Genomic DNA, 19,110 nt, shown 5'->3' with positions numbered 1-19,110 from the left:
GACATTGTGCAGCCCACAAAGGAAATCCGAAACTGTCTCAAGACATCTTTTTTCTTTCCTCCTATGTCGAACCAAAGTCTGTCTGCCATTTATCTCGAACTGACACACCGGTCTTTAGCGCGTCAGTCCACACCTTTGGGCCGGCCGGAGTGGCCGTACGGTTCTAGGCGCTACAGTCTGGAACCGAGCGACCGCTACGGGCGCAGGTTCGAATCCTGCCTCGGGCATGGATGTATGTCGTGTCCTTAGGTTAGTTAGGTTTAAGTAGTTCTAAATTCTAGGCGACTGATGACCTCAGAAGTTAGGTCGCATAGTGCTCAGAGCTATTTGAACCATTTGAACCACATCTTTGGTATAAAGTGTCGTTACGCTGATTTCCGTTACCAACTACAAAAAATGTTCTTTAAACTTCATTATATGTTTATTTCAGTGGCACCCCACCTACGTTAATAGAGCAATATTTTAGTCATTAGAGACAGATGGCATTACTCTGCTTTCATCTGTCCATCATATTCACCTACAAAGAAAAAGGTTTGTTTCCTGTCTGGCTGTTCCACTCTCATTTTTGTCATGAATACATCATCCTTTATCTTTTGCATTTAACTTCACCAGACAATGGTACTTTCCTGAGTCTTAAAATGCCTAGTAATAACTAAGTATTCTGTACTGAACCGGAAAACGTTTGGTGTCTTCCTGAGTTTCCTCCCAGGCCACTCTATAGCTTACACACTAATTAAATTCCTCACTGATTCTTTGCGTAAACAAGTGATTTATATCCATCTACGTGACCCATAGCCGTGTCTTAATGGCAGGCTACATCAACTAAATCCACGAATTTCCGCTCAAGATATCAATCGATTTCACGTTCAAAACATATAAATTCTTTGTTCGAAATACTGTAATTGCTCTGGAACTAGTAACATTATTTTGAAGACTGAAACACCCTTGTATTCTTCTCTTTTAAAATAACGATACTAACAAAAGAAAGTACTGTAGTTCCATTTAAAAGAGCGAAGTTGATATCGATATCTCTGTGATTAAAATAGATATGAAAAGATAGTAAACGTTATTTAGTGAGGAATTTTCCACATTTAACTTGGGTCAAAACAGAGTTACGATGTGTGAAATGGTTAATGAAATATCTGAGTTGTGAACAACTTAATTCTATCAATAGGTGTAGTCAGGGGCTATTACAATCAACTGAATTTGCCTTTCTGCTGAACTTCCCTTTAACGGCCAGTGTTGAAGCTAATGGATTAATTGTGGGTAGGTTTACCTTATATCTTTCTATTGAGGAGGTCCATGCGTTGATTCTTCTTGGTAGCAAAGCTATCAATCACATTATCTTGAAATTTCTGATTCCTTGTCTTTTTTTGTGTGGCAGATGTGCGAAAAGAACACCTTATTTGTCATAGAATTGCGAAGGCAATTCTTATCTATTTTAAGGGTGGTCATACTTCATTCAGAAGAAGCTGTAGTGACAGGTAATTAAAAAATCAGTTTGATAAACTTCGTTATAAATATTGTGAAGGTCATTGTCCATTATCAATTTAAGAAGGTCTGTAGGTAGTAAATACTTATATTTATCAACGTAAATGTTTCCTAACTCATTTTGCAGCCGTCCATTGTGGAAGAATGAGCAAATTGTCACAAGGCTATTCAGCTTCATTGTTGGGAAATTTGATTTATAATTTATACACTCATTGTTGCCAACCTACTTTATGAACTAAGTATTCTGAAGATCTACAAAATGCATGACCATTTGCACTATTGTGTCATCTATGATCTGTAAGACAACATCTTAAGGGACTGGAATTCACTCTCATTAACACTTATTTCACTGTGAAGATTCTTATTTCAGTTTTCCCTACGAGAGGTCACAGTTGTTTCTAAATACATATCCTTTAACAAACTGACGATCGTCTTGATTTTAGCAATCCACATACTAGGGTCACTTCCACTTTTGTGTTGACGAAGTGCAGAGAAATGATCAGCATATACATTAATATTTTTTTGTACAGACACAGCAGAAAAAGGTATTGAGCTCTAAGTAAGCCGGAAGCCCTACTGAACGACTCTGCATTCCAATCCTTATGATCAGTGGTGATATTTTGGAAAATTTCTATCAACTCATGGTATTTAAGATATATTTCCTGAACAGCTCGCGAACTGAAATTCCAGAGTGTACTACATGTCTGACACTATGTGAATCCTTTATTTTCTAAGACTACTGTTCTCTTTGAGTTATTGCTAAAAATTTATAGAATGTTGCAAGACTGTAAATGAGAAGTATAACTACACTGCTATTTTTAGAATAATGTAAAAGGGCTAGATTAAGTAAATGAGTTTCACAATGTAGAAATTTATCCCACAGACATTTTTGTTTAACAAAATTTTGAACTCCGCGCTTATCTGTCTCTGTAAGAGTTTTGTCGGTAAGACCCCAAATATCAAGTACATGGAGTGTATTTCCTGATAAACCCTAAGCAGTTTTGTCAATAGAAACATTTGTCAAAACCAATACATATTTCTAAGGGACCGTCTTGTGGACAAAGTCTGAGAATAACATTCATCCGTGACTTACAAGAAACAACCAGCATTTCATCTGCTTGCACTGCAGAAAAGTCATATGCGATTTTAATGACATCGGCAACCATATAAATTTGTTCATATTGAATTGTGTTTGATGTTCCTTTGAACGTAGAAGTGCTTTGCAAGTGATGACGAATAAACTGTACCTGTTTAGACAAAAGTTCCAATAATTCTAAATAATTGGCTTTCTTGCCAGAACTTACGTCTTCAAAGTGTCCTCGGAGTGCAAACTCTTACGTAAGGAACAAACAACATCAGTAAGTCTCTCGATTACGAATCTATTTTGTTTCACAACCACATTCCAGAGTGTATTACACGTTTGACGCTATATTATATGACTGCTCCAGAAACTGTATACTCAGTTCATCCATGACCCAACAAGTAAAAACGTCCTTGATTCTGAAGATCTCTTCTCGAATTCTGCTGTTTCTCCGCTTTTCTGTCAATCTTTTTGTCACACGTGCTGCAGAAGAAGCCGACACCTGTTCTTTTTCGATGCCAGACCCACCAAACAAAATACTTGTGTAACAATACAATTTATTTCTTACAGAGCAGTCTGTATCCCAAGGGTACCTTTTTATATCAAGAACATTGAATTTTTCTGATTTGTACCCTCAACTATTTTAATGTGTAAGTGTGGCGCAAATCGCATGTCTTTGTTTCGTAAATCCTGCTAGAAAATTATTTGCATCTAATTCGTCTAATAAAGACAGATGTGCCCCCTCTGCAAAAGCCATAAGATAATCAGTTAATCACCTGCACTCGCGTATTATACTAGTGAAGCAAGTTTTGTTAAACCAGGACTGAACAGTGAGCGAACCAACACACACATCCACGGCCGAGCCTTGTCTCACTGCCACGTGACTGCGGCCACGAAGAAAGAAGAGGCTGTTTGCAGAAGTCTCCAGTGAACTCTTTACTGGATAGCAAGCATAACACAGTGGACTCTCGATTGGGTCGAATGGAACTGTATCAACATCTTACAAAGCAAACGTACGCTGTTTCAAGTACATTGTTGTATTGTAACTCTAACTGTACCTATTCTGCAAATTTTTGGGTAGGCTAAGCCTCAAAGCTTCTGCAGAACTTCGCCACTGTTAACCGCACGTATTTATTTTTCTTGAGTAAGAGTTTATTTATTGCCTCACTCGTGTCACTGTACGAGATGCTCTGTTCTTGAAGACGGCCCACTGACTGCAAAAAAAAAAAAAAAAAAAAAAAAAAAAAAAAAAAAAAAAAAAAAGACAGTATTGCTACTGTCCTGCTTCACACAGTCAAGTCGTTTAAATATGTGGGTGTAACGTTGCAAAGCATTGGAAATGGAACGAGCATGTGAGAACTGTGGCACGGGAGGTGAATAGTCGATTTCGGTTTATTGGCAGAATTTTAGGAAAGAGTGGTTCGCCTGTGAAGGAGATGTCTGGTGCGACCTGTTCTTGAGTACTGCTCGAGTGTTTGAGGTCAGTGCCAGGTCGGATTGAAGGAAGACATCGAAGCAATTCTGAAGCGGGCAGTTAGATTCGTTACTGGTAGGTTCGAACAAAACGTAAGTAATACGGAGATGCTTCGGGAGCTCATGTGGGAATCCCTGTACGTTCTTCTTCAGAAACACTATTCAGAGAATTTAGAGAACCGGCGTTTGATGCTGACAGAAATGGAAGTGACCAGTAGTGGTACGGGGTACCCTCCGCCACGCCCCGCACCGTATGCTGGCTTGCGGAGTATCGATGTAGATGAAAATGTCGCCAGTTCATCAACAGGAATCGATCCTGCATATCACTTTACTAACAAATAGCAATACTTGTATCTATTCACTGTAGCTTAGTTTTAAAAAGCTGTATATTTTAAAACGCATTCGACGGACAAATTAATATCTTTTTTTCCTGGGTCTGCGCAGCATAGAATCTTTACCACTGACGGTGAACAACGTCAACTGTAGAAAAGAGTTTCGTTGTTCCACGCGGTAAACAGCTCCACGTTCAATTGACCTTAACCACTTCGATTTGTTGTTACGGAGTCATTTAAATACACTCGTATTCTTCACACCAATCGACACATTGTAAAACAGTCTGTCTTGTCCGTGTTAACGAATTTTAGGGCATTCGGATATGCTCATAAGATTTCATGATTTTTTGAGAAACAGCGCTGAAGAATGTTTAAGAACTATAGAATTTGTTCCTTTTATTCCAGACTATGTTCAAAACATTGCCGCCGGCCGCGGTGGTCTAGCGGTTAAGGCGCTCATTCCGGAACCGCGCGACTGCTGCGGTCGCAGTGAAACGTCCCCTTAGAAAAATTATACACGACTGTGTTTTAAACTGACACACAATATCTTTAGCGCAACGCAATCTGACTTCCAAAAATCCCTACGAAAGCATGGCCCTTACTAGCATTGACCTATACGTTTCACAAATCACTTATCTCACAAAAATCTTCGTTACTCAAGCTACTGCAATACAGCGAGCGCCACTACTGCCAGCTAAATAAAAGATTCAAACTACTAAAGACACTAACTACTGATAGGCATAGTTAGCAAATGAAAGATTTTAATACAGAACAAACAATGTATTTACCTTAATAGTCATAATATATATATCAGTTCGTGACATCAATTCTTACAAATTTCAAAACTCCGCCATCTCTCTCCCCACGTCCACCACTGCTGGCGACTCACCTCCAACTGCGCAACGCTACGCGCTGTTAGCATCCAGCTGCCGCTGCCCGACACTACAATGGCAGACAACAATGCAAACTAGCCACAGACTGCGCACAGCACAGCCAGTGATTTTTCATGCAGAGCGCTACGTCGCGTTACCAATAAGAAAATGTAAACAGCCTACTTACAGCAGGTTCGAATCCTGCCTCGGGCATGGATGTGTGTGATGTCCTTAGGTTAGTTAGGTTTAAGTAGTTCTAAGTTCTAGGGGACTGATGACCACAGCAGTTAAGTCCCATAGTGCTCAGAGCCATTTGAACCATTTGAACCAAAACATTGCCGTCTGACTATCGCTTTTGGTACGTAGCGATCATCTTCAGATCTGTTTAAAACATATCGTCATTAAATAGAGCCGAAGTGACATTGTCAAGAGATAAAATTAGCTAGGAATCGTCGAAAAGAGTTGGTAATATGGTGCGAACTAGGTCAAAGAGTCGGCAGAGTGGCAGAATTAGTAACAACGATATTTAGAATCTCCTTTAGTGAGTATAGGATGTTCAAATTGGTTTCATGCGTTAGCTATTAATTAACAGTTTATGTATTATGTATGGTGTCAAGACATTTGGTAAAAAATAATTGCTGCTGCATTGTCTGCGTGCTGCGTACCGACAGATTAAAAAGGGTGGGTATAACCTTGTGAAATAATCTGTCACTCATCAGTTCGACAGCCAGACTGTATCATAGTACAGAATTGGTCTCTCAACAGGTATTTGTTTCTTAACAAACGTTTATAGGACATTTTTCTACTTGTGACCTGCTGTAAGCAAACAGGATCTAATTTAGTAACCCTTTATATACTCATGTGTGAATATACAGGGTGTTACAAAACGGTACGGCCAAACTTTCAGGAAATAGTCCACATACACAAAGAAAGAAAATATGTTATGTGCACATGTGTCCGGAAACGCTTACTTTCCATGTTAGAGCTCATTTTATTACTTCTCTTCAAATCACGTTAATCATGGAATGTAAACACACAGCAACAGAACGTACCAGGCTGACTTCAAACACTTTGTTACAGGAAATGTTCAAAATGTCCTCCGATAGCGAGGATACATGCAACCACCCCCGTCGCATGGAATCCCTGATGCGCTGATGCAGCCCTGGAGAATGGCGTGTTGTATCACAGCCGTCCACAATACAAGCACGAAGAGTCTCTACATTTGGTACCGGGGTTACGTAGACAAGAGCTTTCAAATGCCTCCATAAATGAAAGTCAAGAGGGTTGAGGTCAGGAGAGCGTGGAATTGGTCCGCCTCTACCAATCCATCGGTCGCCGAATCTGTTGTTGAGAAGCGTACGAACACTTCGACTGATATGTGCAGGAGCTCCATCGTGCATGAACCGCATGTTGCGTCGTACTTGTTCTAGCAGCACAGGTAGAGTATCCCGCATGAAATCATGATAACGTGCTCCATTGAACGTAGGTGGAAGGACATACTGACGAAACTAAAATGAGCTCTAACATGGAAATTAAGCGTTTCCGGACACATGTCCACATAACATATTTTCTTTATTTGTGTGTGAGGACTGTTTTCTGAACGTTTGGCCGTACCTTTCTGTAAAACCCTGTATAATTGTGTCATGAAATTTTAACCGTGCATAGCTGATGCCTGGGGAACCCAAAATTACTAGTGTTGTGTAGGCCGACAACGCACCACTTTTAAACCAAGGAAACTTGTTGCCCTATTGCCGTTCGTCAGTTGACGGGCAGAGCTATGGTTTACGGTTCACACATACAAACCCCCCTCGCTCCGTCGCTACTCAAACTTGATACGCACACGTGTCGAATAGGTCTTTCTGTTTGTCTACAGCTCACGTCAGTGGCACACGTAAGCTTCGCTCCGGAGCATTCACACGTCACCTGCGATTTAGTCATACAGTATGACCACACAGTATTCTTTTGAAGAGCAACGAGAGTAGGCGACGGTAATGCGCATTAAGCTGGACGGGTGTATGAGGAACGGTACCCAGCAAGACGCCACCCACACCCGCAAACGTTTACAGCAATTCACGGCGACTTGGAGAAGCAAGCTCGTTAGCAGGATACCATAGTGATGCTGGAAGATCTCGAATACGACGGGATACTGCATTTGAAGAGATCTCGAGTGCTTCGAGAAAGCCCCTACGAGATGTACTCGAGCGGTTGGACACGACATGGAGGTCACTCATTCGTTAGTCTAGGCGGTTTTGAGGGATGACGGCTAGCGTCCATTTAGTTTCCACCCTGTCCAAGACCTAAATCCTGTGGTGGACTACGGACACAGGCTAGGATTTTGCCGCTGGTTTCTGCGACGTAATGCACGAGATCCCGACTTTCCCGCCATTGTGTTGTTTACCGACGAGTGCACCTTCCAGCGGGATGACCTGTACAATACTCGTAACGTTCATTACTGGGCAAGGGGAAACTCTCACGTCACGTACGTCCACGGACACCAGGAACGGTTTTCGCTCACCACTTGGGCAGGCATTGTGGGTGACCATCTGATTGGGCCGGTCCGTCTGCCTCCTCGACTTATCATGGCAAATTACTTTCACTTTTTGCAAGAAATTCTACCCAGCCAGCTGGAAGTCGTTTCCCTTGACATACGGCTACGCATGTAGTTGCAGCATGATGGGACGCCCTCACATAACAGTCGTTAGCAGGCGGGTTTTTAAAAGAAATCTTTGACGGCAGGGTAATAGGCAGAGGTGTTCGTCGGACATGCCCCCCTGCGATCACCAGACTTCACGCCACCGGACTTCTCCACGGTTCTGGTTCACACACCCGGACGCAAACCACCTAGAAACGAAGGGGAATGAATGGTTCCCATCAAAAATGCAGCCAATCACATTAGGGCAGTGCCAGGAATCTTTCTAAGAGTTCGGCAACACACCGTTCGACGTTAAGCTTGTGTTGTGTCAGAAGGTCCCCAGTTCGAACACCTGCTTTAAGTAAACAATGTCCTAGCTACAAAAAAGGCCCTTTTCAGGGCCGACAAATTTGTAAAAGACGTACTGTACGCGAACTAACAGCTGTTGACAGATTTCTTCCCGGTACGCCTTATCATGAAACTACAATGGATGTGTCACGACCCAGGCGGATTCACCGCCAAGCCCCCAGAGTGGAAGGCTGGCGCGCTACCACCGAGTGTGCGCCGACCTTGGATACATCTTGATTTCGGCAGGCAAAGCATTCACGGTCATGCAGAGCATCTGGCAACAGGCAATCCCGCGGCGAATCGGAGCGCTTGGCGCCAAAGTTTACGTAGTTTGAAAATGGTGCCTTGTCCACCTACGCTACACAACATCAGTAATTTTGATTCCTACTGGCATCAGCCATCCAGGGTTGAAATTTTGTGACGCAACTTTTCTCCGCCCTGTATACCGTTGGCTTTCTCCTACTTTTGAACCCACTGACCTAGCACGTTCAGGAGGACATAAAGTATAATGTGAGCTCGGACCATAATGGAGCTCAGCGTGTTCAAAGAAACATTGTCAGAGATAAGAGAAGTGATAAGTGATAGACAAAAATCTTGGCATCTAAACTGGGACCTGTAGGTTTGTAACCTGTCACCTAGACAATTCTTTTTCCTTTTTTCCAAGGAGCCATCAAGGTACAGTCCACCGCCATAGCTGAGTGGTCAGCACATTTGACTGCCTTGCAGTGGTCCTGGGTTCGATTCCGCAGTGGATCGAAGAGTTTCTCTGTACTATTGTATTGTGCCCATCATCATTTCGTCATTATTGACACGCAAGTCGTCAAGTGCGGTTCAACTGCAAAGCCTTGCAACTTGGCTTCCGAACTTCCCCAGGTGGTGACTCCTGGCTGTCAATGCCATACATTCATTTCTTTTCATTAAGTTAGAATCCCTCACGTGGAGTTCCACCTTATTTCTATGGAACACAGCTTAAAAGCTGCAGATGCTCGCTGTTGGGAACTACCAGGAACCATTGATGATAAAATCTTCCTGATCTTTAGAATGGCCAAAAGATAGGAATATTCGTCAAACCTTCTTCTCGCTCGACCTTTAGATGCCTCTGTTGGAGTTTTCTTCAGGCTTCAAGCGATGTTCCTGTTCAACCACCCAGGGACACCAGTGGGATACTGAAGGACACCCCAGCAGATGCATCGAAACGTCAACTATTGCAAAAGTATGAAGAGGGATGTGGCACAAGCCTAATGACTCAGATTTTATCATTAATAATCATTTTGGGGTTGAAGTTCTTTTGTCTGTGTTTGGTTTAACAATGGATATGTTTTTGGAAGAGTCTGTCTTTAGCAAATCACAATTCTGTTTTTTATCCCAAACGCGTTTAACTGCAGTTCCAGCAGCATCAATGGGCTTTTATATTATAGCTTTTTGCCACATGGTGTTGTAAGTAGGCTGTCTAGATTTTTATGTTGGTAACGCCACGTAGCGCTCTGTATGAAAATCGGTGACTGTGCTGTGTGCAGTCTGTGGCTGGTTGGAGTCATTGTTGGAATATTCGATAGTGTAGTGCTGTGCAGTTGGATGTGAACAGCGCGTAGCGTTGGGCAGTTGGAGGTGAGCCGACAGCAGTGGTGGATGTGGGGAGAGAGATGGCGGAGTTTTGGGAGTTTGCTATAAGCGGACGACCTGCACGTGTGTCCGTCAGAAAAAGGAAATTTGGAAGACCGGATGTCATGAACTGGTATATATATATATATATATATATATATATATATATATATATATATATATATATATATAATGACTTTTTAACGTTATTAAAGTAAATACATTGTTTGTTCTTTATCAAATTCTTTCATTTACTAACTAAGCCTATCAGTAGTTAGTGCCTTCAGTACTTAGAATCTTGCTGTATTGCAGTAGTTCGAGTAACAAAGATTTTTGTGAGGTAAATGATTCATGAAAGGTATAGGTTATTGTTAGTCAGGGTCTTTCTTTTGTAGGGCTTATTGAACGTGATATTGCGTTGCTCTAAAAATATTGTGTGTCAGTTTAGTGATTATCAGAACAAGTAAAGGGAGAACTGTCTGAGTACGTTGAGTTGCACTCTGGAGTTTGTAAATGAAGTAACGTAGAAGTTTTACCAACACAGTCATTCTTTACATTCAACGGGGAAGTTTCAGTGTCACTGTAAAAACATAATACAGGGTGATCAAAAAGTCAGTATAAATTTGAAAACTTAATAAACCACGGAATAATGTAGACAGAGTGGTAAAAATTGACACACATGCTTGGAATGACATGGGATTTTCTTAGAACAAAAAAAAAATAAAAATAAAAATTAAAAAGTTCACAATATGTCCGACAGATGGCGCTTGAGAGATCTCTTGCGCGCGTCGTTTGGTGATGATCGTGTGCTCAGCCGCCACTTTCGTCATGTTTGCCCTCCCAGGTCCCCAGGCCTCAGTCCGTGCTGTTATTATCTTTGGGATTACCTGAAGTCGCAAGTGTATCGTGATCGACCGACATGTCTAGGAATGCTGAAAGACAACATCCGAAGGCAATGCCTCACCGTAACTCCGGACATGCTTTACAGTGCTGTTCACAACATTATTCCTCGACTACATCTATTGTTGAGGAATGATGGTGGACATATTGAGCATTTCCTGTAAACAACATCATCTTTGCTTTGTCTTCCTTTGTTATGCTAATTATTGCTATTCTGATCAGATGAAGCGCCATCTGTCGGACATTTTTTTTTGAACTTTTGTGTTTTTTTGGTTCTAATAAAACCTCATGTCATTCCAAGCATGTGAGTCAATTTGTACATCTCCATCCACATTATTCTGTGATTTATTCAGTTTTCAAGTTTATACTGACTTTTTGATCACCCGGTACATTCGGAAAACCACACCACGCGGTAAAAAGCCATAAAATAAAAGCCCACTGAAGCTGATGGTACTGCAGTGAAACATGTTTGGGATAAAAAACGAAATTGTGTTTGCTAAACGTGGACCCCATTCAAAAATATATATATTTATCATTAATGATGATGCTGCGAAAGTCTGCAGGCTTATAGAGGAATGTCTGTCCATACTGGCTAGCCAGAAGTCAAAGATCCTTTGGGGTTTGTAGCAGTTAAGTCATTTCCTTGATCTAGGTGCAAAAAATGTGAGCCGGCCGGGGTGGCCGAGCGGTTCTAGGCGCTACAATATGGATTCTAGCGACCGCTACGGTTGCTGGTTCGAATCCTGTCTCGGGCATGGATGTGTGTGGTGTCCTTATGTTTAAGTAGTTTTAAGTTCTAGGGGACTGATGACGTTAGAAGTTCAGTCTCATAGTGCTCAGAGTCATTGGAGCCATTTTAAAACTGTGAACATGACGTTTGGAAATTGCTGTTTATCGAGCATAGAATGGTTTTAACGGTGTTACTTTGTGTCCTGTCATATTTCATGTATCTCATGAAAACAAAAGTAGTCGGAATGGGAGACACAGAACCCAGTTTGTAATTTTTGCAGACAATTTTATTTGCAAAAATTAATTTGTACATAATTTATTTTTGTACAGCGGGGAAGGTATCGACAGATTGAGTGACGGAGAGCAGGCAGGTTTAGCCGAGGAGAGCGGCCTTGGCGTGCAGGTGGGCGGCCAGGCCGTAGGGGGCGGCGGCGGCGGCGTAGGCGTAGGGGGCGGCGACGACGGGGGCGGCGGCGACGGGGGCGGCGGCGGGCACCACGGGGACGCCCAGGGTGTTGCGCACGGCCTCGGCGGCCTGGATGTTGAGGTGCGCCGCCTTGACGACGGCCACGTCGGGGGCGTCGGCGGGCACGACGGACGGCACGGGGATGCCCAGCGTGTTGCGCGCCGCCTCCGCCGCCTGCGTCGCCAGGTGCGCCGCCTTCACGGCCGCCACGTCGGGGGCGTCGGCGGGCACCGGGATGGCGGCGGGGACGCCCAGGCCCAGGTAGCCGGGGGTGGCCACCGACACGGCAACGACGGCGCTCAGGATAACCTGCAGGCACACAGGGAGCGAACGCTCTTCTCACAACTGTTCACAGCGCAACAAAAGTATATTGAGGAACTTCGAGGAGTTGAGGAGGGCGTGATGAGGAACAAACTGAGGACAGGATTCGTCGTACTACCATGTTACAGACCTTCAGAGTTTGGGGGGAAAATGCCTGCTACTTGACCACGCTATTGAGAGAAAACACAAGTGTGATGGACTGTAGGCCGAACTGTTCGCAATGCATCGGTCAGTGTTCAGGACATTACATATCATCGGATACGTGCACATCTGCCACAACAATACCGAAGGCTCCGCTAAGAGCAGAGGCAATTAACGTTAAGGTGAGTAAACGCTAGGGAGCCGAGCACAGTCCCCTTAAGTATGCATGTTGCTCGGGAGAACCTCATGAATCACTTGCTGTTGGTAATGGAAGGAAAGAAGGAAAACTGAGCTTAACGTCCCATAGACGTCGAGATCATTAGACACGGAGCACACGCTTCGATGGTATCATGGATGGGGTAGGAAAACGGCGGTACTCTTTCAAATGATTGGATTGTTTTAGGTGGAGAGGCCAAACAGCAACGTAATCGGTCTCATCGGATTAGGGAAAGACGGGGAAGGAAGACGGCCGTGCCCTTTCAAAGGAACCATCCCAGCATTCCTGGAGTGATTTAGGGAAATCACAGAAACACTAAATCACGAGGGCCGGACGCGGGATTGAACCGTCGCCCTCCCCAATGCGAGTCCAGTGTGCTAACCACTGCGCCACCTCGCTCGGTATGTGCTCTTTCAAAGGAAATATCCAGTATTTGCCTAGAGTGATTTTGGGAAATCATGGAGAACCTAAATCTGGATGGCCAAACACAGTTTTCAACTGTCGTTCTTACAAATGCGAGTCCATTGTGCTAACCACTGCACCACCTCGCTCTGTCTTGCTGCTGTTGTATCTGGCAAGGTCTGGCAAGGGATGCTGAAGTTAAGTGTGGACGGTACTATGGCGTGATTGTGGCTATTAAAATTTACAATTCAGGTTTGCTGTGGAAGGAATGGCTGAGAGAGAGGGATTTTCGACAGAAACTCCGACAGTATTCAGAGTCGTTGGAGGACTTTTCCTGACAAGTATTCCTAGTCGCAATTAATTCCTCAAGGCACTCGACGTAGGTGGTTATATTTCAGCTGTACTACGCACACGAGTGTCTGCACTATCGAACTCATTCTACAACACACCACGGATTGTGGCGGTGCTAACTATCTGGACCAAACTCTTCATGGATCCCTAAAAGTGGATTTGAAGTGGGATGATCATATAAAGTTGATTGCTGGTAAGGCGGGTACCAGGTTGAGATTCATTGGGAGAGTCCTTAGAAAATGTAGTCCATCAACAAAGGAGGTGGCTTACAAAACACTCGTTCGATCTATACTTGAGTATTGCTCATCAGGGTGGGATCCGTACCAGATCGGGTTGACGGAGGAGATAGGATCCAACGAAGAGCGGCGCGTTTCGTCACAGGGTTATTTGGTAACCGTGATAGCGTTACGGAGATATTTAACAAACTCAAGTGGCAGGCTCTGCAAGAGGGGCGGTCTGCATCGCGGTGTAGCTTGCTCGCCAGGTTTCGAGAGGGTGCGTTTCTGGTTGAGGTATCGAATATATTGCTTCCCCCGACTTATACCTCCCCAGGGGATCACGAATGTAAAATTAGAGAGATTCGAGCGCGCACGGAGGCTTTCAGACAGTCGTTCTTCCCGCGAACCATACGCGACTTGAACAGGAAAGGGAGGTAATGGCAGTGGCACATAAAGTGCCCTCCGCCACACACCGTTGGGTGGCTGGCGGAGTAAAAATGTAGATGTAGATGTAGATGTAGAAAGAAACTGGCAGTGGATGCTCTGTCGAATTTAATACTAAAGCGTCTAGGAATGCTACATGAGATAGACATTGATGGTCCTGTCGACATCCGGGCCATCAGAGAGAGCGCGAAGAAGTACGCCAAAAGACATGAAGGGAAGCTATCAGTTCGTGAAGAGTTCTCCTGTGCCTGCATCATAATATTATGATATGAGGGAACACAGCGCTATTCTGTGTTATGGTAGATCGATACCACCCCAACCGGTGTCACAGTAGACTCTGTCAGCTGTCGCGTCGCGAGTCTAATGTTTCTTCGCAACAACTGGAGTTAAGTGAAACTGCTGTTTACTGAATTTACATGTTCGCTAATGATTTCTGCTCCTGTCCAGCTTCCCTCAGACGACAGCTGCTGCACCACTGTTTACCCCGCCTCTCCTTACTGTTGTTTACAATGTAGTTCACAACATACTCAGACAGAGCAGGACCCAAATCTCTTTCTAGCTACTCACACAAACAGTTTATGAATTTCTCCGAATTTATTATATCTGTTCCTGGCCCTTCCTATTTCCTATTCCTGACGAATCAGTTGGTACTTTCTGGAACAGAATATCAAGACAGTATGCTCCAAACCCTTTTTCTAATTTGGTCCAATTTAGCAGACCATCAGTTCGCAGGAGGCGAGAGGCAGATCAAATAATGCAGCAATACGCTAACCAAATTTCTTTCTCCTCAGCGTTATTCCTAGCTAGTACATCTATCTTGATTTTGCGATTTCAAACAATCCAAGTAGTCGGTCAATACCTCAGAATTATGAGCGAAAGAGAGATGCTGATTCATACCACGAGAGAAATCGGAACTGTTGCCTTTGATAGCATGTGAATGGTTGATTCTTGATTCTATTTTCTCTGATTCGGCTGCAGGAGGAGGCTAACAACATAATAGGAGAAACAGAAATAAAAAACCACAAAATATTAAAGTAATTACAGGAATGTGTAAATGATATGTAGGCAATACGAAGAAAGAAAACGAATCGACTGACTATTTCGTTTAATTAGGGCCGCCAATGAACAGTTGGAAATTAAATTGACAGAACATAAGAATAATTTGGAATTAATTTGGGAAACGAAATAAAATGCTGTAAAACGAATTTGTCATTAGCGTTGAGTAGAAAATTATAGATAGTTTTATCACAGTCTAAGGAGAATTTCGAATCAAGCAACAGAAAAGAAGGAAGTTGGGATTAGCTGGGAGGCGGAGAAACACAAACTTGTGGTCAAGAGACAACATTTTTGAACTATCGCAGTTGTTGTTGTATCTAAAACCCGCTCGAGCTACCGCGAGGTCTGGGTGTTATGGTCGGATTTTGTGGCAATGTTAATTGAAGGGGTGGTCAAATGCCCTTCCTGTCGCCACCCTGTACCCATGGGATGGAGTCAGTGTTCCCCAGCTGTCTGAGTGTAAACCATGAAATAGTGCGAATATGTGTGAAATGTCTACATGTCGTGTAACTGAGGCGGAACGTGGGGACCAGCCCGGTTTTCACCTAGTGTGATGTGGAAAACCGCCTAAAAACCGCAACCAGGCTGGCCAGCACACCGCTGGGCGGATTCAACCTGGGGCCGGCGCGCGTACTCGAGTCCAGGAAACAGCGCATTAGAACTCTCGGCTAACCTGGTGGGTGAAGAAGAGGGCAAACACAAATGGAGGTACACGCAACATAGCAGGGCGGAATTAGCCGAGCGGTCTAGGGCGCTGCAGTCATGGACTGTGCTGCTGATCCCGGCGGACGTTCGAGTCCTCCCTCAGCCATGGGTGTGTGTGTTTGTCCTTAGGATAATTTAGGTTAAGTAGTGCGTTAGCTTAGGGTCTGAAGACCATAGCAGTCAAGTCCCAAAAGATTTCACACACATTTGAACATTTGTACACATGACATTCAGCCTTATCGGTTGAGAGAAAGTGGACGAAAATATTTCCTTGCTGGAATCCTCGTGGTAATAGAGAAGGTTTTAGACAATGCCATCAATAAGGATGTACCCGAAAGGGGAAAGTAGAAGAGCCGCGCGATCTGTGGCTCCTTCTGACCGTTCGTGTGGCTCCCCCTCCCCGTTGGAGGCTCGAATCTTCCCTCGGGAATGGGTGTAAGTGTTGTCCTTAGTTTAAGTTAGTTTAATTAGTGTGTAAGCCTAGGAACCGATGACCTCAGCAGTTGGGTCCCTTAGAACCTTACTCCAAACTGCCAAGTAGAAGTTTTGGAGTAGTCTACTAGTGGTTTGCACTGGGAAAATGTCCTATGGTGATTCTTATATGCAGAAACTGAGACTCGACAGGTATCAGGGGATAGATGACGTGTTAAAAACAATCCGCAGGAGAGACCCGTCTGCAAGGTGGTGCAGTGGTCCGTGAACGGACGCGTCGGCGTGACAAGGTCAGTAGCGGCCTAGCTGCGGCCGCCGCCAGGTGAAAGGGACTCTGGGCGTGTTCGCCCGGGGCGTGGCGGCGTGCGTAGTCCTGCGTGGCTGCCGGTACTCACCAGGACCTTCATGTCTGCGGCTGCGGAATGAACTGTGCCTGCCCCGAGCGGCGCGCTCACCGCTTATATACTAGACCTGGCGCGCCGGCCTCGGCGGCGGCGGGTCTCGTCCAAGACCGTCCTGTGGCATGCTGAGCCGCCCCGTCCTATCACGGGCTGGGTTGGGCTGCTCTGGCCGATGGGCGGTGCCCCGCCCGCTGCTCGGGTTCCTTCTCCCCTTGCCGCCGGCGTGATGCAACACGGGAACACACGGCCGACGCCGGCAGCGGTAGGCAACCACAGCGGTAGGTGACCACATCACTTCCGCCAACACCTGCGCCGTTCCGTCGTTGTCGCATGCAGCTATCTCGACCATCGCACCTCAAGGCATTCCCTCATCTTCTTGTAATAGTACAGCGTTGTTGTTGTTGTGGTCTTCAGTCCTGAGACTGGTTTGATGCAGCTCTCCATGCTACGCTACCCTGTGCAAGCTTCATCATCTCCCAGTACCTACTGCAGCCTACATTCTTCTGAATCTGCTTAGTGTATTCATCTCTTGGTCTCCCTCTACGATTTTTACCATCCACGCTGCCCTCCAGTACTAAACTGGTGATCCCTTGATGCCTCAGAACATGTCCTACCAACCGGTCCCTTCATCTTGTCAAGTTGTGTCACAAACTCCTCTTCTTCCCAAACCTATTCAGTACGTCCTCATCAGTTATGTGATCTACCCATCTAATCTTCAGCATTATTCTGTAGCACCACATTTCGAAAGCTTCTATTCCCTTCTTATCCAAACTATTTATCATCCATGTTTCACTTCCATACCTGGCTACACTCCATGGAAATACTTTCAGAAACGACTTCCTGACACTCAAATCTATACTCAATGTTAACAAATTTCTCTTCTTCAGAAACGCTTTCCTTGCCATTGCCAGTCTACATTTTATATCCTCTCTACTTCGACCATCATCAATTATTTTGCTCCCCAAATAGCAAAACTCCTTTACTACTTTAAGTGTCTCATTTCCTAATCTAATTCCCTCAGCACCACCCGACTTAATTCGACTACATTTCATTATCCTTGTTTTGCTCTTGTTGATGTTCATCTTATATCCTCCTTTCAAGACACTGTCCATTCCGTTCAACTGCTCTTCCAAGTTCTTTGCTGTCACTGACAGAATTATAATGTCATCGGCGAACGTCAAAGTTTTTATTTCTTCCCCATGGATTTTACTACCTACTCCGAATTTTTCTTTTGTTCTTTTTACTGCTTGCTCAATATACAGATTTAATAACAACCACTGCTTCCCTTTCATGCCCCTCGACTCTTATAACTGCCATCTGTTTCATGTACAAATTGTAAATAGCCTTTCGCTTCCTGTATTTCACCCCTGCCACCTTCAGAATTTGAAAGAGAGTATTCCAGTCAAAATTGTCAAAAGCTTTCTCTAAGTCTAGAAAAGCTAAAAACGTGGGTTTGCCTTTCCTTAATCTTTCTTCTAAGATAAGTCGTAAGGTCAGTAATGCCTCACGTGTTCCCATATTTCTACCGAATCCAAACTGATCTTCCCCGAGGTCGGCTTCTAAGTACTGGATATAATTTATTTTCGGCAATCGGTTTGTTTCATTACTAGCGGCGCGTTGCCTGTGGTCGAAAGTCGATCAATTGAGTCAGTGGACCTGATCTGTGTGATAAAAAACTGTCATTTATCTTAAAGTGATACAACCCACAAACTTTTATCCTCAGAACTGATCCATAGCAAATGCTGCACTGTGGCTACGAATATTTTTGAAGTTGTGAGGAAAGCTCGTGAGTTGGGGTTGGGTAACTCAGATGGTAGAGCACTTGCGCGCGGAATATAACGGTCACGAGTTGGAGTCTCGGTCCAGCACGCAGTTTTAATGTGCGGGAAATTTTCATTCTTCAAATAATTCTTCGATTTCTCTTTAACTTTTCCACCATTTGATATGAGTCCTTGATACTGTATGTTGAAAAATAAATTAAGTGTTAACGGCGGCAGATTAACTTATGACAAACACAACGAGACTGCCGTTGTATCGCGTAAAGTAACCTCAAATGCTCATTTATTTGCATGACAAAACCTGCACTATAAATTCGTTAAACCACAGTTATAACTCTCAAAATTATTTGGAATTACGGTCACTCCACATTTCAATATATCTTCGAAAACAGCTGTAGGATTATCGTTATCAACGTCCACATTATTCCCATTACTTAGTCTATGTAAAAAATTGTGCCTCTCTAGTTCTCCGTCTTTCAGGCTGACCCATTAATGTTCTTTTTCGAGTAAGAGCCTAAAACATAGTTTTCGTATTATAACAGAAGGAATGAAGGAACCGAAAATTATTTCAGATTTTATGGTGATGGCAGCAAATGAACACAAAGTTCGTTCTATTTACTCTTAGACGAAAGGGAAAAATCAACGCTGATAAACAACGTTTGATGGCCCCGACAACTTCGTTACTAAATTTAATTTTTTAATACTGACGACATCAACG

General features: G+C 43.9%; 1 protein-coding gene across 2 annotated transcripts in view; it reads right to left on the bottom strand.

Annotated features, from left to right (window-relative positions):
- The window catches only part of LOC126355446 (cuticle protein 18.7-like), a 156,871-nt gene extending 140,222 nt beyond the window's left edge, over nucleotides 1-16,649 (bottom strand). The window contains exon 1 of one of the 2 annotated variants that reach the window (XM_050005760.1): nucleotides 16,609-16,649. In XM_050005760.1, coding sequence (XP_049861717.1) covers nucleotides 16,609-16,620 — 12 coding nt within the window. In that variant the 5' untranslated portion in view covers nucleotides 16,621-16,649. The remainder of the gene's footprint in view (nucleotides 1-16,608) is intronic. The other variant, XM_050005759.1, reaches the window with a different exon arrangement.
- Between the last annotated feature and the right edge of the window lie 2,461 nt (nucleotides 16,650-19,110).

This window comes from Schistocerca gregaria, chromosome 3, assembly GCF_023897955.1.
Source record: "Schistocerca gregaria isolate iqSchGreg1 chromosome 3, iqSchGreg1.2, whole genome shotgun sequence".
Lineage (NCBI taxonomy): Eukaryota > Metazoa > Arthropoda > Insecta > Orthoptera > Acrididae > Schistocerca > Schistocerca gregaria.
Note: the sequence above shows the minus strand (reverse complement) of the source record. Positions and strands in the feature narration are given on the sequence as shown.